Genomic DNA, 25901 nt, shown 5'->3' with positions numbered 1-25901 from the left:
ATAACCATTCGTAAATGTTAATTTTGAATTGTAATTACTATATTTTTTTATTTCATTCCAATACGAACGACGTAACTTCATCGTTTATACGTGTACTTGGAAGTGTGTTTGCTAAAATTTGTTCATTGGATCGATAATCTATAATAAAGTTAAATATCTACTCTTCAAGAGAAACAATCCAATCTGTCGAAAAACGGTTGTTTCGCAGAGTGACATCGTAAAAGTGTAAAGGTAATAAATCATTGGTAAATGAAGTGTTGGCCTCGATTCTTTATTGTATTTCTTTTACGACCGTGGTTTCGACCTAGGGTATCCTCGATTACAAGTATCAACAATGCTGAGCCTTAATCTTCTCTGCGAAATAAACTTCAAGGCTCGATCGAGGTGTTTACGCATTAGCATATGTAAGTTGGTGGGAAGCAGTTTTCTCGAGGCACCGGCACGCTGCCTAGCAACAGCGCTGTTAATGCGACAAGTCCAAGGTCGCCTTCATTAGTTCTGTGGATTTTCGCGCGGGCGGACGTATCGTCTGTCCCTAGCTAATACGGTATATACGCTTTACCTATTGATATCTAAACGCTTCTAATCACCATTATTACTCTCTATTACACTCTAACGGTGTCTTTGTTTAATATTAATACATTTTGACTATCAATTGAGTCGGAATTATGACAAAACTGAATCGGGTTTCGTGCATTTTCTTCGATATCTAACCGGCGTTGATTCATTACATCTCTCTACACGAAATTACATATCTCGTACATATTATTTCAAATTCAATTATTCTTTAATTGTGTTTAGGTATGTTTAGTGCAGTGCATTTGATTTTAATTTGTTTATTTCTGCTGCAGTCTCTGATTGGAATTCGAGTACAAGGGAAGTTACCGGCATGCTACTTAGCGACAGTGCTGCTAATGTGACAAGTCCAAGGTCGCCTTCATTAGTTCTGTGAATTTTCGCGCGAGCGGACGTATCGTCAGTCTCCAGACTAATAAGGTATGTACGTTTTAGCTATTGATATCTAAACGCTTCTAATCACCACTATTACTCTCCATTACGCTCTAACAGTGCCTTCGTTTAATATTAATACATTTTGACTACCAATTCAGTCGAAATTATAACAAAACTGAATCGGGTTTCGCGCGTTTTCTTCAATGTCTAACCGGCGTCGATTCATTATATCTCTCTACACGAAATGACATATCTCGTACATATTATTTCAAATTCAATTATTCTTTAATTGTGATTAGGTATGTTTAGTGCAGTGCGTTTGATTTTAATTTGTATTTTATTTCTGTTGGAGTGTCTGACCAGCAGCACGTAATCGAGGCCATTACACTCGGACACATTGAAATCGCGCCAATTTCAAATGGTCTAATAAGGAAGGATTGGTAAAACTTATATACGTATATTATTATAATAAAAAACATTTATATATTTTTGTCGGAAGCATTATATCAGTGTTGAGATTAAATAATCGAGATTAAATAATCGAGATTAAATAATAGATAATTTTTTAATTTGCTTTATTATCGATTTCAATTAAGTGGCAAATTAAATGGGAATTAATTGTCGTATTTTATTGCATTTTGATGGCGATAATATATATTTATAATTACCTTCATTAGTAATATTTTATCATTCAAATTTATGAAAATTTAACTTTTTATCTTTCTGATTTAATTCAATAAGAAAGAACTACATCTATCATTCTAGACAAACAACTGTATTTCCATTAAGAGTTACAAATGAAAGAAGAAAAAGGAATAGATAAGCACAGATGTGCTTCTTGTATATTTTTTGTGTCCTTTCCCAATTTTCTTTCTAGGATATTTGTTGGTTGCGCGCAATGCGACCAGTAGCTTCAGTGGTTGTGCGTAGTAACAGTTTGTTTTTTGGGGCATAGTGACCCCAGTAAGTAGTCAATTAGATGTTAGGCAAACGCGAGAGTAGAGTCAGTGCTTTTTACATAATTTTAAATTATATATAGAGTCATTTGTTCGCCGATTTAAATCTTTGGTCGTGATAATCTAATTTAATATCTCTTAATGAACTTGACTACTTTTTCTCATTGAAATTAAAACTCTCCATTACCGGGATTAGCGTCAGTGCATCACCGAAGAGGACTATTGGGTGATGCTCCACAAGCAAACAATGTAAGTATAAATTTGTACTTTGAATTTTTAATTAAAAGTCTCTATAATTTTAACGATAGATTATAATTGTTTCCTTGTAGTCTTTTTACAGTTCCTGGACTTGATCCTGAATACCAGCAGGACCAGGCTGACTGATGACTGATGACTTCCTTGATAACTTCCTTGATGAACATCTCATGAAGTTCATCATTGGTGAGTCGCATGTTGTTTGTGTTCCTCTGGTCCCCAATCATGTTGTAGGATGAAAGATCCGAATCAACACGGGTGACCAGTTGTATACTTAGTATTTTTGGCAAGTTTAGTGACCGCGGGTATTTTTCATACCCGCGCCTAGTAACATCTATTGTTATATTTCTTTAGCGCAGGCTAGGGTCTTCTTGCACTCGCGTTTTTTAACGTTACAAATAAATATTTTACAATATAATAAATATTTTTTTAGAAAATATATGAAATATTTCTATTAACTTTATATCCATTGTATGATTGAATAGAATATGAATTAATATAATGTGAAAACATTAATATAATAATTAAATATCGATCATTTCCTTAATTAATACATCATACGATGTATTTTACGTGCAAGAAGGCATTTCGCGACTGGTCGACTTTTGAGTCAAAGTAGCATGCATTGTATATTAGTTTCATCTTTTGAAAAATTTACTTTGACGACAGAGTCGACCAAGGATAACTAAATATTTCAAATACCAGTTTAATAAATTTATTTCAATAATGTATTTCCAATTTTTAAAGCAAATTATTTTATTACGAAATCTCAATTAAAGTCTTTCGTTTCAAATAATTAAATTAACTTCATAATAATTTTCTTTAATAATAATATTTTTCAATATTAATGTATTTTATTCTTGATATATTAAATACATGAAAAATCGAGTCGTTTTAACTAAGAATTAAACCAGAAATACCGGTTAGTTACATTTAATTAATTTTTCTAGTCAGGATTTTCAGGATACTTTTCCGTGTTCGTTGCCTGAGTTCATGCACATGCCCAGGTGCTATTTGCATGAGCGAATGCAACGGGTACGATGACCTTGTTTATAACAATTTACAATAATAATCTATATGCGTGCGTCTGACATTGCGCTAGTGCATCGTGCACGATGTAATTTCCACATGTGTGTGTTTGTGGTTAAGTTGTGGGATTGCATCGTTTAAACAATTCACTAGAATTCGCTATATTTCTATTAACTGCAACATTCAATTTTTATTTACCAATTTATCAAATTAATTATTGATTTTGCTGTTTATGTATTCGTTTCCATACACGATAATTCTAGTAATTCATACTAGAATAAAGTAATAAATACAATATCCTCGATGAATGACTTTGTATTATATTAAATTATATAAAGATTTTATATTATATCAAAATCTATAATATAAATACGCAATGGTCGCTAGTCGGTGTCAGACGATTTCAGAATTTGGTATGTACATTTAGAGTATGAATGGAGTTAGTTGTGTCCGGGTGTCGGAGGAACCCCGGGGAATCCTCTCTAGTTTAGGTCGCGCCCGGACATAGTGATTGAGAACCGTGGAGTGTATGTTTGCGAGAATGAGTTTTGCTATTTTTTAAATATAGGGTTAGGTAGGTAGGTAACTTCCTTTTTGGTATGTGTGCTAAATTTAAGTAGGTAGGGCCAGGGCAGGACTGTCCACATTAGTCACTCGGGTAGGCGCGTTTTCGCGTGGCAGTTCTGTACCTGTAGTTACGATTTGAAGAGTAGAAATCTTCCTGATTCAAACAGTCTACGCTGTTTGTTTTAGCTTTATTTTCGACTCCTCGAATCGCGGGACTCTTAAAGTCGCTCTCTCGCGTTCGCGGTCGTGGTTAGATCCCTTACGAAACGCTCGTCCCCCTCGAGATTCACTACGTACGCTCTTCCAACAATTCGTGCATTGTTGGAAGACTACGTATTGCACAAAATCTCGAGCCCAGTCTTACGTAAGTTTCAGACTTTGGCAGGACCGCCGAAGAAAGAAAAGGCTCAATGAGTCGAAGAGGCCCTGACAAACTGTCTCAAGAGCGGGCTGCAACAAATGGCTCTTCATCTTCATCTTCGGATGAGGATGGAGAGTCATTCCAGTTACTATCATGTCACTTTACTTGCCTGTAGTTTTGTAGTTAGTTTGTTTTTTTTGGCTGGCTCACGTATGCATGTACTTTGTGCATGATTGCACCATACGTGCCAGCCATCCCTTCCCTGTGTTCCTGTGGATGGCTCATACATGCATCTATGTTGTACATGATTGTACCATACGTGCCAGCCACCAAGGCAACTCGCGGTTTTAACATACATAGAGTTGCGAATGTGCAATAATCGCGTCTGTTCTTAGAGTTGCGAACTGTTATTTTTCGCGTTGCTTTTTCAGGGTAGTGTTGCGACCAGACACGATTCGCGATTGTCTTTATGCAAACTTAGGTACCGGGAGTTTGCTTTAAAAATAGCGTTGCGAATTATTAATAAACGCGGTTGCTCGTAGAGTTGCGAATTATTATTTTTCGCGTTTACTTTTCAGGGTAGTGTTGCGAACAGTCACGATTCGCGTAGCATTTTTACTCTTTTATACATATAATGGACATCAACCGCGTTTGCAATTTTCATACTATAAATTAGCGTTGCGATCTTGATTTCTCGTGCGATTTTTTCTTTAGCGTTGCGATATTTTCAATGCCCAAATTCTACCCTAACTGTAATAATAGAAGTAGTTAGTTCATTCAGTGGCCAGTACATGTGCATTTACATGTACGATTAATCCCTGATTAAAGTTAGAGTTGCGAATAATATACAATGTTCGCGTTTGCTCGTAGAGTTGCGAACAAATAATTATCGCGTTGATGTATTAGTGTTGCGAATAAATACGATTCGCGGTTGTCTTTATGCAAACCTAGGAACCGGGCGTTTGCTTTAAAAATAGCGTTTCGAATTATTAGTAAACGCGATTGCTGTTAGAGTAGCGAATTACTATTTTTCGCGTTTGCTTTTCAGGGTAGTGACGCGAATAATTACCATTCGCGATAGCTTTTATTGTTACAAGTCGCGTTTGGAATTGTTCTATTATAAATTAGCGTTGCGATTGTTGATTTATCGCGTTGTTTGCCCCGTAGTGTTGCGATATTTAAAACGTCTAACTTCATCCCCATGTGTGCCACTCTTGTAGTTTGAAGTAGCTTGATGTAGTTAGTTTATTTCATGTATGTACATTTGTATCTACAACTGAAGACGCCAGCATCTGATCCAGCATTTTTGGGCAACGCGATTTGCATTAGCGTTGCGAGATATAAATATAATATTTTCATTAAAGATAGAGTCGCGAAGAATATACAATAATCGCGTTTGCTTCTAGAGTTACGAATTACAATTTTTCGCGTTTCCTTTTCAGGGTAGCGTTGCGAATTCCATACGCGATTGCTTTTATTGTTATTTAAGAATAGTGTTGCGAATGCACCGATCGGTTTGCTCTTAGCGTTGCGAATTACTATTTTTCGCGTTTGCTTTTCAGGGTAGTGTCGCGAATAATCACCATTCGCGGTTGCTTTTATTCTTATAAATCGCGCTTGGAATTTTTGTATTATAAATTAGCGTACGAACCAAACTTAGCTTTCAATGCAGTTAAATATAATTATTTCAATATATATGTCTTAATTCACGCATTTAATATAAAGAAAATTCTTTAATTGTTCAATTTTGCTATCATCAATTTGATTTGAAAAACAGAACGAAAAATAAAACTTACAGTAACGAATGGATAACATTTAAAATCTATTCGGTATTTATCTCAACACTGTCTAATCTTGACGATACATAATTATTTTTTTCTGTGTCCACTAATATATTTTCATTTCAGCTACTAATCCTTTGTACAAGTTCCTTTTACAGAGTATAGAAGCATTGAAGAATGGAATTGGTAATGGTAAATGGATTCAAACTTGATCGTTTTTAGGGAAATATCTAGTTCATGCAATTCTATTTATTGTCTGAGTTTATGTTTCAGGAAAACATCGTGAGATTAGCAAAAACACTAAGAAGAAAATATCTTTTCATATTTATTATATTTATTTTTCCATGTTTCTACAGATTGCGTTAGAATTAAGTATAAATGTGTAGTCAAGTTGTAAAAGGAGCTAAGAATTATAGCGGTGTATGTCAAGTATAGCATACTTAGAAAAAAAACTCAGCTTTCTTGTATTTCTTTCATTATCTTCGATTGAGCTTCACTTTGTATAGTTCAATTATTTAGTTTTTATTTTACTTACATCGCTATGATACTTGGTTTCTCATGTTAGTGCCGAGTTACCTAGATTATAATGTATCTAGATTATAAGTTAAACACTGCAGTGTCTTATTAGGTACTACTGAAACATAAACGTAGATTTCAGTAGGAATGATTAATATTAAACTACATATTGGTATTCCAATAGTCATGGTTCGTATGTGCAGTTGCCATCTCTATTTCGTTCGTAGAAAACATGTGGTGGGATCATCTCGCATGCATCAACATTTTGTTAGATTTTTTATCTCTTTATCGGGCAGTTCTTCTGAGAATTCTCCCTTAGTTGTTTGTTTGTTGCTTTTTTCGAAGGAAAAAGTATCCAAAGGTGTTAGGATTCCTCATCAAAGGAGGGTGGTTGGGGTGAGGATAGGGTGGGTCTCCATTCGCAGCAACCTCCACGTGGTGAGACCTGGGTCATTATTATTTAGTATGTAATTAAATTTATCGCTTGTTACTGTATAATATAATCATTAATTACATAGCAAATAATATGAGCTAATGGCTGCAATCTTCCTCGTATAATGTAGTATAATTATAGCAATTAGATCCAATTCGATCACTTTCAAATTTCAACGGTCCCAACAATTAGATATAATTCTCGCAACTGATAGTGCTGCAGGCTTGATCTATTCTCGTTTGATAACGTTGGGTTTTACACCGAAATAGAGAGGAGAGGAGAGTTGTCAGGACAGGGGATAGGCGCTGAAATTTAATTTAATTTAATTTAATTTAATTTAATTTTACTTTAATCTTAAATTTTTAATTTTAAGCTTTAAACTTTAAACTTCAAAATTTAATTTGAACGGTTTGAAATTTTTTTTTTTCGCCGAAAAATTTGATTTGCATTGAAGCAGTCGTTTAAGTGCGACACGATTATTATAAAAAACCAAGTTTCCACATCGTGTGTTCGATGCGTCGGCGTTGTTACGCTACGGGACGTCTGTGTGGAAGTCGAAACTGGGCTACGCACGTGCAAATGTACCGCAATAATAATTGTTTCCTTAATTATAGACTCGGCGTACGCGTGTACGCGGTTCGCTAATCGTACTTTTTACAAAGATCTTGCTCTTACGGCCAGAGTGATTTCCTTGAAAGCTGTTCCGTTGAAGTTTACAGGAGGTTAACGTTCGCGGTGCTAGTTATCAGATCATCGTAAATGATTTGTGTGTTGAACGCACGTTCTGTCATTAGAGAATTAGCGGTCCGACACGAAAATTGCAGATTACAGTGCCAGTTGTGGATAAAGTTCGCAATAATTACGTCACGCGCAAGCAAAGTAATAATAATTGGTAAACAAAATTTATAATTGATATGTACGCTTCGTAGTTCGCGGATCGAAAAGCGGAATTTATTAAATTGCCAGTGTTAATTGTTGGAAGAAAATAACCGTGGTCGAGGAGCGATATTACAACGGCATGTTTTGATATTGAAAAGTATCGTGCGTCGAAGACATAAATTCTTGTTTTATTATTCGCGGGTGTACTCTTTAATTACGCGGGCATCGATTATGTATCCACGTATCATTCAAGTTTGAAAATTGATCCGGATCAAAATTTTGCAATTTACACAATTTTGAGCGGAACAAGACCCTGTAATTAAATAGTATTTCATTATTCATTACCAGTTAAAACAAATAGTCGTGATGTATTAAAAAGTTATTAAGTTATCGTCGTTATTGTTTCTTTTATCCAAGCGTTGAACTCGCTCGATCGACAAATTAAATCGATTCTTTTTTTGTCAAATGAAACGTGTTACAGGGGGTAAAGTAAAGCAACAATTTGTCGCGATCATTTATTTTTGATTCGAAGTCTCTGCTTCGCGGTTGCATTTTATTTGATATCGATATCGTACGATCGACGTTACCACCGGATACAGAAGCAAGCAATAAAAGAGAGAGGAACAGATAGAATACATCGGCGATACAGTTTTCTAAAAGCAACTTTTCCTTTGCTGGCTAAGAATGATACAGTTACCGATTTATCCACGTCTTTCATTCTGATTGCGATCATCTTTTCTTAGTTTGTCAAACTTTCGTCTTCGCCCCTCCTTGAATAATAATTTGGGAAAACTAAATAGAACAAGTCTATAACGAGCACTGAGACTGGAGGGGGAGGGGGGTGGTTCCATTGTTACGAGTCTGTTCTATCATAGGTGGCATGTACCGAATTTTACCGTTACGCATCGTGATGTTTACTTTCGTTACCCACTGTAAATGTTCGGCCAGAATTCGAGGAGGGGTTAAAAATAGCCTCTGGACTGGTGTAATTTGTCGAGAATCGGAAACGGCGTCAGAATCATGACCGAAACGGTACAAAGTTCAGCAACCGCCAAAAAAGGACGGACGTCGAGGTGTTTCACGACATGCTAGATCGCGCGGAGGACGAAAACACCGACACGAATCTCTACTTTCGAGGAGCGGTATTATTCGCGAGAATGGTGTTACCGGTTAAACGAGAGAATCGTGGGAACAACGTGCGGCAAGAAGAAGGAGAAGAACCAGAAGAAGAAGAAACAGTAAGAAGGAGGTGAAAGAATACAGTCAACCAGTAGGGAGAATAAGGTCTCGGCGACGAAGATATCACGATCGCGTACAGCAAGGACACGAATAGAGGTCCGCGTGAGTTGGTTCCCGCAAAAGAAGGGATATCCGAGTCCCCACTATTAAGTAGCTCGACTACGACGCAGGAAAGGAGAAGCTACATCGGGGGCGGTGGATCACCATCCAAGCTCAGTGCAATTTCGACACTCTGCAGGCATCAACAAGGGTTCCTGGCAATTGCGAGATCGGAGAGAAAGAAGAGATCGTCGAATCGTTCGAACGAAGGGCGTGTTGGATTCGTTGGAAGATTTTTGCTGAAGCAAGGTGTCGTTAGACGAATAATCGAAAGACAGGGAAGAAAATATGATAGTAAGATTGGAGGAGGTTGTTACGAAAGGATTCACCCAAAGTGTTCGAAGAACCTTTTGAAATTCTCGTGGAGACGGCGGGGTTACGATCGTTCGATGGGGAACTAGAAGATTCTGCAAAAGGCTCGAAGAATTGAAAAATAGGATATAAGCGCTAAAGAAATCTAAACGGCGAAGAACCTGAAATTGAACATTTCCTGCGATCTTATTGGAGCACGAATTGTAATCTGCCGTCGAACATGCAAAGTATCTCGATTGCATGCAATGAAACAGAACACGTATTTATTGCCGGTCCAATTAGTATCTTCGATTGGAAATGCAAGCGACTAGGGTAGAGGAGGTTTATCGTTCGGAAAGGATAATAATGTGTTTGAGAGTTCGGGTCGACAGGGAGTCCCGATTGAGAAAGCAATTAAGAGGTAGCGATCCGTTGACGAGGAATTGGACTCAGCGGGAGGAAATTGAATCTCTGATCCGTAACGATTAGATGGTCATAATTACGTCGGGGGAAAAGATTAGGAGCGTCGGAGGTGAAGGGGAAACGAAGACGACAAGCCAAGTCGGCGAAGAGTAAAAGCGACTCTGGAAGACGAATCTGCTGGTGAAAGCAGAAGAGAACGAGCATTGGCAAAAAGGGAGAACCCGACGTTAGCAGACTGTCCCCCCGGGGTTCATGAGCCGTGAAACGAGGGCTGCGAGTGTTCGATCGAGAACACTTTGTTTCGGGGAACGAAGAAGAGCGCAGGAAGTTTGGATACAAATTTGCAAAGAAACTACTCACGAGGGAGACACAAGGTAGGGAATTAGCAAAGAATTCTCGGTGTACAAAAATCCCGTCTCAAGAAGCGAAAAACAAGATGAAACGCTTAAAGAGATTACGAGACATTCTAATGATATATTTTAACGACTATAATTCTGTCCGACAAGGCGAAAGAACTAATAAGATGCTTGTAGAAAAGAAATTGCGAGGATGAAATGAAATAGTTTGTTCTGTCAAACGAAATTCATAACAGATGTTTATTGTCTGCCAAAGAGACGAAGGAAGAAGACACTGGTTGCAAAACGAGGTAAAACATGAACGCGCGAATATAAAGCTAGGAGGAAGGTGCGTGGAAAGCCGCGAAAGAAGTTTGCGACGAGTATAAAATTTGCAAATAAATTGCATTTGAGAAAACTGGAGCGCAACATCTTTCAAGGCGCAAAACCGGGCAACGTACAGTAAACTATATTTAAGATAAATACCGAAAGCGAGTACCGAGAAGAAGAAAATCGTGTGCATCGAGTTTTTCGGGAGTTTAGAGACCGATCGTTTCGATCGACGATTACAGATCGCGTCCGTTTTTGTGTCAATCGCTGTACTTTATTTCTTGCATCGTCACCGACAGAGGAAAGGAAAGAAGAAATATGTCGTACACGACGAATCAGCGTGAAAGATTTTAAAGGTGAGGTGTTCATTCGATTACTTTTCAATGTTTATTTTCAAAAATATAACGTTCCATTTTCTCAACATTCTACGGGTTTTCGAAAGTGCGTATGGTATTTAAGAAAGGTGGTAACAATTTATGGTAATAATTCGTAGAAGTCTTGTGGTTGATATTTCGAAAACGACGATGGCACGCGTTCACCTGAATTTCTGTAGTTAGAAACTCTTGTCCCCGTTGCGTTTAATAGCAATTGAACATTTAGAATACTTTGCATGCAACAGTTTGCATACGATTCATGATCCTCGATGCTGGAAGCAGACCTATCGAGATTGTAAAAATGAAAACCTACATCGATAGCGCCTAATGCAGTCCACGCAACTAGTTTTATTGCTCATGGACCGATAAGTCGTAGAATAGAAAGCTTTGAATATCGCTTATTTATTTGTAGTTGGAAGAAGTGGCATTAGTCTTGGGGAAGCTTGGAAAAATTGATTTGACGCGCAGATGAGTCATTTAGAAAACATGATTGCCATTGACCTGTGTCATTTTATTTTTCCCTCGTAACCAATGGTTTATTTCAACTGGAATCTTTTCACCGACTCGCTCTGAATAGGAACAACTTTATGTTTCAGAGGTGGAAAGTGCGTAATGTCGCCACGATTCGTTAAATTGTCGATCGTAGGATAAACGTGTCGCGGAAAAATCGAGTTATTATCGTTCGATCGTGTGGAAACATCCGATCTAATCGGGAATATAGGAAGAAACAAGGCCGATCCGCATTCCCTTGGTGCTACCAGACAGGAATAGAGGGGACAGATAGGGGTCAGTCACGATTCGAAGTGGGTGAGTTGTCCGAAACTTTTATAGAGATTGAAATTTCAATTAGCATCGTATGGAAATTTAAACGATAACGATCGAAACGTAAGCTGTGAGAAGAGAAAGTTAAATGATCGAACCGAAACGATCATAATGGGGATTTTTACGACAAGTATAGCGACCACGCATCAAGTCGATGAAAACAATCATTCGACTGTTAAGCAAAGTAAAAACGAAACTTAATTTGTGATACTTAGAAACGCTTCTGTACGATAATGTAAGATAATGTTTCTCGTTGTTTCATAATTTTACAAATAATAAAATTACGCTAAACATAGTGTAAAAATTGCATTAGAGTTGGAATTCAGGCAGACGTCACGGTGAATAAAGACAAGCTAATCAGAATTTCATAGAGGAAATCGTCGGTGAACAGCTAGTACGTTCGTGAGCGATGTTTACAAACATTCTTTTTTTTACGCGAGATATAATTAATTGCGCGATAATTAACGTGAACTTTCGCGAGCGGTAAAACGCCTTCTTCCGATGAAACAATTTGCTCGTTAGTTAACGTTGTTCTTAATCGTTCGGTGAGAAAAATTTGTCTTAATCATCGAGTATATTTTGTAACAGCGGCTTATGAAATACTTAAACTGGATGGAATTTCGTACTTGCACGAATCAAGATTTGTTCGAAAGCTTAAACGCTTCTTACACGTGTCGTAATATTTCTCGTACGGATTAAGGAGCAGCAATTAAATTTATTACGCCGTTACAGCCGCGATGCGATCTAATAATTGGTCGTCGCGGCGCGGTCCAACGCGGAGCGTCGCGATGGCGTGTATCCGCGTCTCGTTCGTACATGCACGTTCATCAATTATCACGATCGAGCCAATTAGTACCGTTCCGTGGAGTCAATGTCACTTTTTCCTTCTTCGGCGTTGCTGCACCGCGCTTCCTCGAAACTTTCGTTCTCTTCCCGATCGATGACCTCGCTGTTACGTTTACTTTGCTATGTGTCCGCGAAATGATTGGTTACTTGGCGAACTATTACGATCATTTCTTCCTTTTTTAATGCATGACTAAACTGGTCGAAAGACGAATCACTATTTTCGTGATAAGCTGTTTCTTATTTCATTTTATATCGATGAAATCAACAGCGTAAAATATAGATAGTAAACATACGTACACTTTGTAAGCAACAGTGAATCATTTACCCTATATTCGGATGCACATGCTAATGTCTGTTCTCCCATTTATAAATATACCATATTAAGCGTGTACGAAACTTTGAGCGCATTTACGCTGGAAACATTTAAAATCCCATTAGCTCTGATTACAGATGAAGTAAAATTGATCGTATTTTTGTTTTGTGGCTCGCGTTTAATTTAGCCGCGAAGGATCGAGTTCTATCGCAAAAGAACCGCGATCGTTGAATGGTACTCCGGGTGCGTATCCTGTTAACGCTAATCGAGAATTCTCGTTGCCGCGGGCAGACGAGGCTTCGAGTTCAAGATTCTAATTAGCCAATCCTGGGCGTTGTTATTGAATATCGTAAGAAACCGGCTAAGTTCTATCGTTGAAAACAGAGCAATATGCAAACCACTTATTTAAGAGATCGACCGACGACCGATCGACGATTGCTTTCGATCGCCATTAAAACATTTTGATCGATAACGGTGCTTGTCACGGAAGCGCTCCCGTTGAACGAAACGCGGGCATTGCTTTTAATTATTTACGGTCGTCGATGACGCAACGTTACGAAAAGAGTATGTGTTACGCGCTATAGTAGTCCGGAGATCCCAACTCCCGAGCAATGTATGTACAACATAGTACTACGGTTTCAAATTACTAATTAGGACGAGCTTTGCATTATCTGTAATTGAGCGCGAACATTCAGCGACAAACTCCGGATATCTGTTGACTATTATTTGTTATTCCCACCATATTTCCTGGATAAAAAATAAGATCATAAATAATATGGTTTGACGTTCCAGAAATCTCGATTCGTTAACGACATCACGAATGGTTTTTCTTGCTCTTTTTCGTGCACGAAACCTTTCATTAGCTCGTCGCACCGGTAATAACGAATCTCCGCGGATGCACTTAACGTTTCTTGATAATTTTCTAGTCCCGTCGTGTTGGATTACTATCATGGGAATCGTTCAGTCTCGAATCATCGACGATGGTCTATATCCAGAGTCTCGTTTCATCTTGCGGTGTAGGATGTAATACACAAAATGATGTTAATTCACTGTTAAAGAAAGAGATAGCTTTCTCCGCGAAGAACAATTATTGTAGGATCGCGGGGACGAGACGAGAAACAACGCGATGGTGCAGTTTACGGACGAGTATGGCGAGGATAATCAATCGGTCGTTGTTCCGACTATACCGCATACCTCCGCGCAACAACGCGTATCGCGATTACGGACCGAAAAATACTCATTGCGTACGAAACGTTCCATTTTAACGCATTGTTCCATTAGACATGCATATATGCGTCATCGGATTATTCACTGTCTTGCAATAAATTTATAGAACGCTGCTAATGGTTCTGTTTCTCTTTAAAGATGTCATAACAGCTGATTTACGAGTTTAGTTGCGTTCACGTTTGTAAAATATTCTGGCGATTTATGAAACGCGTTGGTAAAGGGTTGGTAGACTAGTTCCTAGTTTTGTACAAAGGCGACAATGCGCGTACAGTAGGCCTGTTACAAATCTTTGCGAGTTACTTTAACAAGGTTTCTCACGAACAACCGGATTCACGATTGTCTCGTCATCGCGGAAGAGACAACACTTTAATTAGTATCCTTCTTTCCAGCCCGTAGACACGCATGGAAATGTTCTAGCGACAGTAACGTCGATAGGCATCGTTCGGCAACAGATGGGAAAGGTATCCACGCCGTAAGAAGTGCCGCTATGTCCCACATAGAGCCACGACGGTCTACGATTCTGGGACGGTGAGCACGTTCTCCTATTATATCGTACATCTTCCGGGAGGTGGTTCCTTCGAGTCGACTCTTTTCACCCTTTCATACACACTCGACCATGTATATCTAAACGACCTTCCGGTCCTCTCCTTGCGATTGACAAATATGTCTATACTCTATCCTTAAACACCGTCGAATCCTGGCCACATTTGCTTGTAATATCAAACAGTCGAAAAGAAGTTTGAACGCGTGATTTCGTTTGAATAAAAATTCACCGGAGTTTGCCTGTTAATTTGTTCGAACAAAGCGATTTTCGGAAGAAATTGGGGGCTTTTTTCGCGTTTAACAGGAAAAGAGACAGTTACGCGTGAATGCGGTAGTTTATACCGGAAGTACCTACCCGCCCACGCTTCGTCACGTTCGCGCGAGTTTCTTGCGACGATTTCGTTTCGATCGACCGATTCCACGCGTTCTCCCGTCATCTGGAACAGGTTTCTCCGCAAGGTTTATTCTCGGCCCGTCGATTAACGACGACGTTGACATTGCCAGGCGAAGTGAAATCGCATAAAGTGCGTCCGAAATTAATTTCAAAATGAGCAGGAAGATCAATTCTTATCTACCATAAAGAATAATTGCCAGAAAACTTTGAACAGCTCTTACCACGCAACAACGCGAAATAAATCGATTTATGCGAGTTTCTTTTCCATAATCTTTCGGTACTAAAATCTGTGGAACAGAATTCGTTCGCCGAACCGATATTTTATTCATCGTTTGGGCTACAGTTTCCACCAAACGAGAACAGACACTCGAGAGCTCCTTCGAGAAAGTTTTCAACAACTTCCTGATGATTTTAGAAAACTCAGGAGACACTCAACAACGCTATCAACGTGTTTGATAGTCGTCGATTCGATTTTCTAAAACGTTTAGTTCGTGTCTAGTGTTAGTGTACGGGCGTACCAGAATATTTGTTACTTTTACCTCGAGACAATAAAATCGGTAGATATTTCTTCTTCGCTTGTTCAACCATGAGATATACCTGGTGGAGGCTTCGGTTTCCCAAATGGCGGACGGACAGTGTTGTTCGACGCGTGGTTACATCATTGAAGCATTCCTGGCGACCCGTAGCACGCCCCCTTGAAGTCGATCCTCGACGTCGCGTCGGTGGGTTCGGATTCACCCAGTTCCCGAGGTGATCGGCCAAGGTAGTCACGAATACGCTTTAGCATACACTGAAGCTCGGGCTGTTGGCGCGAAGGTTATTCAACCCGAGCGGATCTCGTTCGTATCCAACGGAGTAACGGGTTCCCGATGACTCGTGCATGAGGCGCCTCTCCTCCACCTTCGTAGATTAACCGGTGGCCAGTTGCGTGCACGCGGCCAGCCTTCTCCAACCTTCTCGTCGACGATTCAGTCAGCCGTGCACCATTGTCGAAAGATCGTCCAGCTCGACGACACTCCCGGGTTCCAGTTTACGTTTCTTCGGTTTCGTCGTGTCGCGTCTACGAATCGATCGAATCGACTCGATCTTCGGGTACATATATCGTCTTCGCGTTCGCAGAAATCGCGTTTCCGAGCAGTTTTCCGGTTTTTTCGTTGAATCTCGATTCTCTATATTTATTTATTTATTTATTTATTTTTTTTATTCGGTCACTTATTGCGTGTTCGTCGGTGGTTAAATGCGGCTTCAACGTGGTCTTTAAATCGTTCAGGTAAGAAGAACCGATTGTACCGTTTTCAGACTCTGTGTAGGTCTAGGGATATCCGAACCGAGGAAAACGCGGCGGTTAGAACTTCCTTCAAAAGAGAAATACAAAGAGGGTAAATGAAACGCGCTAGGCGTGCAGCTGCACAAGTTACCGATTAGTTGCACTTCTAATTTCCGTAAGCGCGTTTTTCCTCCACCCAAGGGGGCTCCTCTCTCGTCATTTGTTTGCCACAGTTTTTAATACCTTGAAGAATTTGTTAAGGTAGCGAGTTAAATAAATAATTTTATTAAATAGTATTGAACAAACTCGACTAAACGTTAGGAGAATGTTATCAACTTCTTCATCGTTTCCTATCTACCGGTACCGCCGCCATACTTTATTCTTTCCTATCTGCCTTTTAAATAGAGTTCTCCGTGCGAATCTTCGTCCATATCGTCTACTTCCGTTCTTCTTTGAATTATTTAGTCGTACGCATCAACGGTGCCTCCGAACGGGCTGAAAAATTCAGGAATTTCGAAAACGTAGGCGACCTCGAAAGCCAGTAGGCCAAACGACGATAGTTTGATCGGACTGAAAATTATCCAACGCGATAAAATACCGTGACGAATGGTCTGCGAGAGGGACGATTGCTCGAATTGTCATATGCGACACATATTGAATACGATCTAACGGTAGATATACGGTCATAACATTGGCGTTGTGCAGTATGCAACGTCTTCTGACACGCTGACCGACCTCGTAGCACAGGATATGCACCCGGGACGACGCGACGCGCGTCTACATGCAAATGACGACCTAAGAAGGCTGATACTTGGTACCGTTACTGGACACAAATATCAACGAAAGTGTACACGACACAGCGAAGAAAAAACATGAACTCTTTCTTACGGTGTTGGATAATACCTTAGCCCAATCAACATTTTTATTTAGCTTGATCGAACTCAATCTTTCTCGACGTCCCTGCCGTTTCGTGGCCCGACAAACGATCGCAAATTTTGTCGTTTCCATGCGACCGGCGTCGCCAGACAAAACTATCGGCGCATATGGGTGGCATCGAATACGAACGATCGCCTCGATCGAGACCTTCGTACCGTAATCGACGATAAAGCATTCGTATCGCGTTGATATCGAAGACGCTCGAGCCATTCTCGTTCACGGTTACGTCATTCTTCCTGTTATTTGTCGCGGAAGAAATTTTTGGACCAAGACCCACGGCCTTGCGAATTTTTCTCGCTGGAAGGTCGAAGTCGTTTTAACAAAAACCGGACGAGTTTCCATGTTCGACGCACGCAGGTATTCCATTCTTGACAAGACGAGCGATCTAAATCCTCGATCGAGATCGAGTTCGGATCAGTGGGTCGCGGAGACACGTGCTTCTCGATATTTAAACTCGCTCGATGGCATGTAAAATTGCTTCTATCAAGGCGTACCTCTTCTCAAGAAATACTATCCTTCTAACCAGCGTTTTGTTTTGTGTTTTAGTACCAAAATGCGGACGAAGCTGGTGAAAATCGTGGTGATTCTGCTTCTATCGGGATTGGGGGACTCCAGACCGCAGAAGACCGGTAAGATTCGTGATTTCTCACGGACGTAAAACGCGACAACCGCCGTAAAAAAAGCCTAAAGCATCCTTGAGAAAACGAGCGTTCGAAGGGAAGTATCATCGCGGAAACGATTGCAATAGTGAAAAGGAAAGAGGCGGTCCTTCGTTGGAAATGTCTTCGATCGTTGAATAATCGTTGGAAGAGAACTGTGTTTATTCAGTTGCATATCGGTTAATTCGAACGTTGTCGAGCTCCGTAAAAGACTATAGTCAGAGATGAGCCAGTCTTTAATCGGACAAAGCGGTATACAATTTACTTTCGAGCGTACTAAAATATAGAAATTATTCTAACACGACAAATTCATCGATTTTTTATATTAATTTCCCTTTGAACGCACGCAGTTTTCTCTATTTCATGCTTTTTCTCTTGTATCTTTCTCCCGGAATAACTGTTTACTGTCGATTCGTACTTCTTCGTATGCATCGTATCAAGAACGTTCCGTGTCTGAGGAAAGCACGACACGAAATACCTCATTACGCGAATCAATACGCAAGCAGATTGCACGTTAACGGCGAAACGTAATTCGTACAGTCTCCATGCAAATTTTCTAATCGAACGACCGCGGGACTGATATTCGTGCATCGATTCCATATTGTGAATTCAATGTTACAAAATTCAATTTCATAACGCGAAAGTTTCTTTTCTCATCCTGCTTGCATGGTTCTTCCTGTTTACATGCATAACGTTTCCTGTTCAAATTGTCCATCGGTCGTTAATCGTTCGAATGTCGGTAAACTCACGCGTGAACTCCCTATGGTTTATTCATAGGTGTTTCATTTAAAATTCATTCTTTTTCGAATCAAGCTTTTTTAGAAATTTGTTTTCTCGAGCCATTGTAATAGAAATGAAATCCGATTTTTCAGAATCGTTGCAACCGCAGACGACGAAAGTAAACGCCGAGGAACGGAAATCCGCTCAAGTCTCCAGCACCCCGAAAAATATCCGAGAAGATAGCAGGTATACGTGGAATTCTGGAAATTGTAGAATTCCGTACATTAATCAATATCATGATAATAGTAATCCTTTTATAAAGGCTGAGGTAAGCGTTGAAAAGTTTCGAAATTCGCGTACGTTCTCTGACGATAGAGATTCGTCCGACAACAGTAATATTTCCGAATATTCTGCCAATAAACATGTAGCGAACAAATTAGGAGAATCTGTCAGAGACGGTGGTCACCGTATCTCGAAGATTTTCAACGAAGGAACGATTACGAACGAAAATTTAACGAAATCTAGGAATCTGTTTCGTCGTCAATCTAAGGTTTTGGTATCCAGGGTAAATTCGGGTAGCTCGAGCAATAGTTTTACGATTCCTTCTTCGAGGAATTTGCATCGTAGATTCAATTCGGTTTACTCAAATTTGAGAAGTCCGCACTTAAAAAATCGTAAAACAGTTGGTTCCTTAAGAGATTCTGGCAACGTGCACGTCAAAGCATCAAATAGAAGGACAGAAATCGAATTGAATAATTCACGGTCGGAGCTGGCCTTGGGCTATAATCCGAAAGTAGATTTCGTGGATCCAAGAGTAGAATTTTCGACAGAGTTCGATCACGTTGCAGCCATCAAGAAGATCACCGATTCGTTGACCAACGAAAATGTCGCCAAATTGCCGTCCGAATCAAATCACGAGTTTCGCGATCACGTTCAGTCGGTCGTTTCTTTTCCACACGGTTCTAGTTTCACTAATCGTCATTGGAACCTTAAACATTCGAACAGAACAAAATTTCGGCAGCCTTCCGGCGGCCAGAAGAAAAACAATCGTAACAAGATCGTTTCGAACAAGATTCTCGTTAGCAAAGTGAACGCATCTGCTGAAAACTTGCACCTGAAGAATTGGCCCAACGGGGCTATTCAAAATGTCGATGACTATCAAAATTACGAGAAGTACACTTCCTTGAACGATAATTCAAACCTTGATAAACCAGTTTCCTCGGAGAACACCAATATTAATCATCTTGTGCCTATCATGAGCCCCAATCTCCAGGAAATCGTCCACTGGTTGAAGATCCCGGCTTTCATGACGAATGGCAGTCACGTAGTGGAAAGTGGTCAGGTCAACGATCCAATTAGCGTGGTATTTGACCCAGTTTACCAAAATTTGGAGCCAAACAAACCCGCCAGACCGAGCACCCTGCAGACATTTAACCCCGCTTTCCTTTACCCGTTCAATTCCCAAACGCCGACTTACACGACGGAGAAAATGTCCAGCTGGTTAGGGAACATCGTGTTAAAAAACAAAACTGTTTATAATCCTCAAACTCAGGTCTCCCAGAATACGGTCGTTCACCTAATAAATACCGACCCGAGGAAGCCTAATAAGACTATGATCGCGACGAAAGTGCCCGGAGATTCTGGCAAGCCTGTTTTTTCTCCGCCCCTCTTTCTCTCACAATTATCCCCTTTCACGACTACCTCGAGGCCAGGACCCAACGTCCACATAGGCTTCACTTCCTACACCAACAAAACACCCGAGCATCAGGAACCCCAGGCTCCTTTGGTAACCTACGACCAGAAGTGCCCGACCATTCTGATCAATTCCTACACAAGGATCAACAACACGATTCAGAGCAAGGAAGGCTGTAACGATCTGAACATCATCATAAATTCCCACGTGTTCAACACGAACACGGTCAAGTCCACTCCGTCGCCCGAGGTTTACCAGACTTACGGAGAAGCTGATTCAGGCCCCAGTCATCATCAGTCCGATCCTATAGATCAGTCGAGTTCTTCCGGGACGTCTCAGTGGCCTCAGAACGGTTACTATAGTCCCCAAAAAGACCCACAGACCGGCGTTCCTCAAGAAAACGGAGTTCATAGCGTCCAAGTGTTTCAGGGCGCTCAGATCAGTATTTCCAATACTGAGGAGGACGATGTTTCCTTGTTCGACGAGGCTCCGGTCGAGGATCTCGATGAAATTGTTTTGCCGGATGAAAGTTTGAATTCTGTGACTTTTGAAAGTCCCCCAGTCGAGGCAGAGTCTGAAACCATCCAGGCGAACGATGTTCTCGGTTTGAACTCTGCGGTGCAATCAGATGATGCTACCAGCGTTTCCGATCCTAGTTCTTCCAGCGATTCTCCTTCGACGGGATTGACCGACGGCTCTTCGTCTACGGTCTCGCCCTCTAACGAAGACGACGACGACGACTTTGATCTCTCTCCAACCGGTATCATGGAGTCCATTGCCTCCGTGTTTACTTACTTCACGTTCGTGAATCCGTTACATTATGGATTCTTCAGCCTGGCTGCTGCCCCGTTCACCGCTCTAGCAGCCGGGATCCTCGGGATCTTCAGCTTCCTGTTCCCTTGGGCGTTCCCCAGTTCGTTGAATTTTAATCGTGCCAATGGCAACGACGCGGTTGGTTTCTGGCCGAGCATCGAGGAGGTCGTGTGGCAGTCGATAGATAAGTACGGAAGGTTGAACGAATGGAAAAGTAGAAAGAAGAAGAGGAAAAGACGAAGGTTTTTTCGTAAGGAGTGACGCTTAAATTCTTCTTTTGAGACGTTGTGAACTCCGATCCGTAGAATTGTGAAAGATTTGAAGCGGTTTGGGTGATTTTAATACGCTTGTATATACGTAAACTGGGGCTGTAGACCATGTACATATTAGATTTTTCAAAGCGATCTATTTATTTAAATATAATAAATAATATTGTTAGATTTTATTTATTTAGGAACGGTAAGGTATTTAAGAGAGGATAAAGTTGCCTTTAGAAAATAAATCTTAACCTCGCCAGAAATAGCTTTAAAACTATAGGTACTAATTACTATAAATGAACGATTATAGGGGAGTAGATTAGAAATATAAAAAGCAGTATTAGTGAAGTTGAACGAATTCACATTGTAATTATCTTAATATCAGAATTTATTTAAAATATTGGAATTTTATTTAATTTAATTTTATGTCATTCTAGGGCATTGCTAGTACTTGTGCCAGTAAATTGTAATTGAAATAAACCATTAAAACGAATAAATTTGCATTCTTATTTTTATGTAACCATGAAATTTACAGTTTGTACTTGACAGTATAGTTCAAGGTAATTAGCGTTCCTTGATTCCCCAAATATCCTAAGCCTTTGGTAGAATGTCCTATTCGGAAACTGATAATAGAGAACAAATAAAATAAATTGTAGTTTTGACGAAGGATTTCAGCAATGGATCCCGATCCAGAAATAGTTATTGTCCAAGTAGAAATTAGCAAAGAATAGAATCACTCGAAATCGAAAATTATCAATACTCTTCTCAAAATCTTACAGATATGCAAAGGTAAGAAAACATTGCTATACACATCCAAGCACCATGATCGAAACAATTTATGCAATTACATAAATTATCCTTTTTAGAATATATTTGATCTTAAAATCCGGTTTCAAACTCAGCGCGTCGACTGCTCCGATCAATACCACTTATTATCCGTAAAAGACTATACTAACTTATTAATTTTATTTCAGTGCTCAGCCGAACGATCCCCAACGTCACTTAAAGGACCTGCAGTACATCGACCAGTCGTTGAGAACAGTTGCCACCCAGTTGCTCAATGTCTCCAACCCGGAAGAAACGGGAAAGATCCTGGACAACAACATAATCAACAAGTCCAATAGTCAAAAACTAGCTGAAAGAAACGATGTTTTGCCCATGAAAGAAATCACCGTTAACAATGGCCAATCTATGAGCTTTGGCAGACCCATAAACTCGAAGTTTGGCTACTTCGAGACCAGCCATCCTGGTCAAGCCATGGCTATAACCGAAGAGGAACTCGAGAGAGAGATGAGCTCGACACGGTTAATGACTGCGTATAAGAATCACCCGACGACCACCGGTGGTATTTCCACGTGGATCCTTTTAAATCCACCGTCCACCACGATAAAAACAACCGAGGCGGAGAAAAAAGTGAAACAACCTTTGGAAACTGAAACGCGCACCACTATCAAGCCAACGACTCTGATGGAGCGAGTGGAAACGACCGAAAGAGTGATCGAAAGAATAACGATGCCTGTTTCCACCACGGCAACGTTAGAAGAGCCTGCCAGCACGAAGAAAGTCATCCTGACGACGAAGAAAACGACCGAGACGAATTCAGAAAAGACCCAGAGCATCGATAAAGCTGAATCCCCTCAGAACACTACGTCGAAGTATTCTCAAACCACTGGAAACAATTTCGAAAGTAAAGATACTTCGGTTAGTCCCACCAAAAAGATTCACACCGTTAGAACGACTCCCAAACCGAAAACCGCAACTTCGAAAACAACTCTGTTGTCGAAACCATCGATCACGAAGACTTCCAGGCCGAACCAGCAGGCTAGACCGAAGCCTTTGATCAGGAGAACCACTGTTAAGCCAGATAACTTGAAGAACGAAAATAATTCGACGGCTAAGATAGAAAAAGTCACTTTCAGGCCTGTGCAAATGATCACGATCCCGAAGAGCAAATTGGAGAGCACGGAGAAGCCCATGTTCGTGACGAAGATCAAAGCCTCGGTTCTGATGGATACCCAGAAGACCACCGTACAACCTCCACTTTCTTCCACGACGTATTTCGCGACAACCTCGAAATCGACTTCGTTCAACAGCGACCTGGTGGAGATACCAGCTAAGATTAAACACCCTGTTGCGACGAAGAATAACGTTCTAAAGGCGCAGCTGAAGAAACCTTTGGACGATACGAAGATCGAGATAGAACCTATCAAAGTAAATGCGCCCGTTCTGAAGATCGAGAAAGTCGAGAAGGTGGATCCCAAGGAGGAGGAAACGAACAAGGAAACGGAGAATCTGAACAGTTCGAAGATAGACTTGAAGTTCGATTTTAATCCCGAATTGACGAAAATAAACGTGGACACGGATAGTTCGACTTCGAGCACGACCCCAACCTCAACGTTGAGTACCAAGAGGCCCAGACACAGTTCGAAGAGGAAGAAGAACAAGAGTCGAAGACGGAAACCGTCCACCCCTATGGTCACGACCACCGTTCCATCCGTGATCTCCAGTTCGACGGAAATGGAGTTGATGGCCGAGGAGGCAATCGTCGAGAACGGAATACAGGAATCGAAAATCGCGCCGGAAACCAAGCTGGTGGCCAACTCGACCAAGACGAAGAAGAAGCCAGTGCAGAAGCCGATCAGTACTCAGATCTACAATTTCTTGAGCCGCGAAGTGATGCCCAGCTTCGGTATGATGTCTTTGGTCGGACTTGGACTAGGTTTGGCCTCCTACTTCCTGTATCCTTTCGGAGGGACGATAGCTCGAAGGAACTACGAGATCGAGCCCAAGTACAAGTACAATTTGGACGAATACGGCGGAAATTACGGGCAGAGCGAAGAAGAGGTCCTATCGAAGGTTCTTCAGGGTATGATCACCGACGAGAGCAAATATCCAGGTATTAAGGACTACGACAACAACTATTATCAGTACCAGCATTACGACGGGGGTTACGAGCCGCAGACGACCAAGAAATACGAGCAAAGGTTCGGCGGTTCTTCGTCGCCGATGTATCGACCAGAGAACACGGCTTCCGGTTTGAAGTACAGGAACACGGATTATCGATACGCCGACGCGCCGAGTACGGCCAACTATTACGAGAAACCTAAGAACTCGGATTACGTGGTCGGGCAATCCGTGGCTGGTTCGGCGAATCGTCAATTCGTCGTGGGAAACGTCCCCAAAGAGTATCCGCCCTACGAGGAGAAGATTCCGGCTCTGTCCACTTCCGGGAAGCTGAGCAATAGTTACGCGCCGACAGAGAGTGGCCAGGCACAGTTCGATCGCGACGTGGGTCAGAATTACAACTTTCCAGGGAGCTCTGTTCAGAGCTACGGTCAGGTTCAAACCGCCAGACCGGACGACGGATACGAGGAGGTCGAGATTACGCCTACTGCGGTCGCCGTAGAGCATGGACCCAGGTCTCTGAAGAGAGAGTCTTTCCCCGACTCGATAGGTTCACCTTCGATGGAGAAACTACGGTCGAGAAAGAAGAGGGACTCTGTGATCCAGATTATACCAACCAAGAGGGAGCTCGAGGAAGAGGAAAAGGAGGAAGATCTGAGCAACGAGATTCTGAACATTATTGATTTGGCTCTGCCCGGGGAAAAGGACGAGAAAAACAGGACGCAGGACAACGAGGTGGAAGATTTCGAGGCGCAGAGGAGGAAACAGAAGGAGGAGGAAAAGACACGCTTCAAGGAGTCCACGACGAAGGTTTCGACTGCGGAGACAAGTACACCGACCAGCGTGGAGACGTCCACTCGAGAATCCGTTTCTTCGGCGACGAAGGAAGCTACGGATTCCTCGACGTCGTCGTCTGTCTCGTCGGTCTCGTCGGAGATCGATCACGAGGTTAATCCGACGGAAAGCTCGATGACTTCCGAGCAGAGCAACGTCGAGTGGATCGATTTGACCACGAAGCAGCCGCCGGAACAGCAGGATGGTTTTAATATTTTTAGTGTCGTGAAGAAGATCGCCGAGATAAAGTTCAGGCTCGGGCTGACGCTGCTTAAACATGCCAGCGAGGGCTTCGCAAGATACCTCGGCCACGTGCAGAAGAGGATCAACGGTGAGGAGTGAATGGCTTCGTTTAAAAGAGCCGCGAGACAATGAACTTTAAAGTGACGATCGAGAGATCTTCGTCACTGTGGCAGTCTCGGAGATAGTGATTTTCCGAGAAGTTTGTCACTTCTGCTACATAGAATGTCGACAATGCATTTAACAATCGTTAAAGGAATCTACACTGTTTTGGTTTTACCATAACGTTTTGCATATAAAATCCTTGCATATTTTGTTCGTCTATAGTCGTACTGTACTTATCCCTTTCAGGCTGTGGATCATTCGATTTCCTTAAACATCCTTGTTCGCGGGATAAGATTCATATCTTTAGTAGTCACTTGTCGAAAATTTTGCTATCTTCTTTTTTGTTACGGAATCATTGATTAGGAATTAGGTGGCACAACACCTGGGTGCTACGCGACGAGAGCGAGAACGATAAGCTTTAAAACGGATATTAGGGAATAGGATTTCTCGCATGGAATGCATTTCGATGCGACGCGCGCATAAAAATGCATTCTATGGTGTTTTCGAAG

General features: G+C 41.1%; 1 protein-coding gene across 3 annotated transcripts; it reads left to right on the top strand.

The window, feature by feature from the left end:
• Positions 1-8695: 8695 nt before the first annotated feature.
• Positions 8696-25407, top strand: LOC122396850. 3 transcript variants are annotated; one of them, XM_043395563.1, is made up of 6 exons: positions 8696-10801; positions 11416-11626; positions 14417-14555; positions 17714-17796; positions 18699-18792; positions 22284-25407. In XM_043395563.1, the coding sequence occupies exons 3-6, from the start codon at positions 14515-14517 to the stop codon at positions 25387-25389; spliced, it is 3324 nt and encodes a 1107-aa protein (XP_043251498.1). In that variant the 5' UTR covers positions 8696-10801; positions 11416-11626; positions 14417-14514; the 3' UTR covers positions 25390-25407. The 3 variants fall into 3 exon arrangements, with proteins under 3 accessions (XP_043251498.1, XP_043251499.1, XP_043251500.1); XM_043395564.1 differs by lacking the exon at positions 14417-14555 and adding an exon at positions 12037-12039; XM_043395565.1 differs by lacking the exons at positions 8696-10801; positions 11416-11626; positions 14417-14555; positions 17714-17796; positions 18699-18792 and adding an exon at positions 22024-22098.
• The last annotated feature ends 494 nt before the right edge of the window (positions 25408-25901 follow it).

Source organism: Colletes gigas, unplaced genomic scaffold (genome assembly GCF_013123115.1).
Source record: "Colletes gigas isolate AHSC1104 unplaced genomic scaffold, ASM1312311v1 Colletes_gigas_Sc00008, whole genome shotgun sequence".
NCBI classification, from domain to species: Eukaryota; Metazoa; Arthropoda; class Insecta; order Hymenoptera; family Colletidae; genus Colletes; species Colletes gigas.
Note: the sequence above shows the minus strand (reverse complement) of the source record. Positions and strands in the feature narration are given on the sequence as shown.

Coding starts and splice junctions, on each gene's coding strand:
- LOC122396850 (XM_043395563.1), top strand. CDS start 14,515: ATGTCCCACATAGAGCCACGACGGTCTACGATTCTGGGACG. Junction 14,556..17,713: donor CGGTCTACGATTCTGGGACG/GTGAGCACGTTC, acceptor TTTGTGTTTTAG/TACCAAAATGCGGACGAAGC. Junction 18,793..22,283: donor AATATCCGAGAAGATAGCAG/GTATACGTGGAA, acceptor ATTTTATTTCAG/TGCTCAGCCGAACGATCCCC.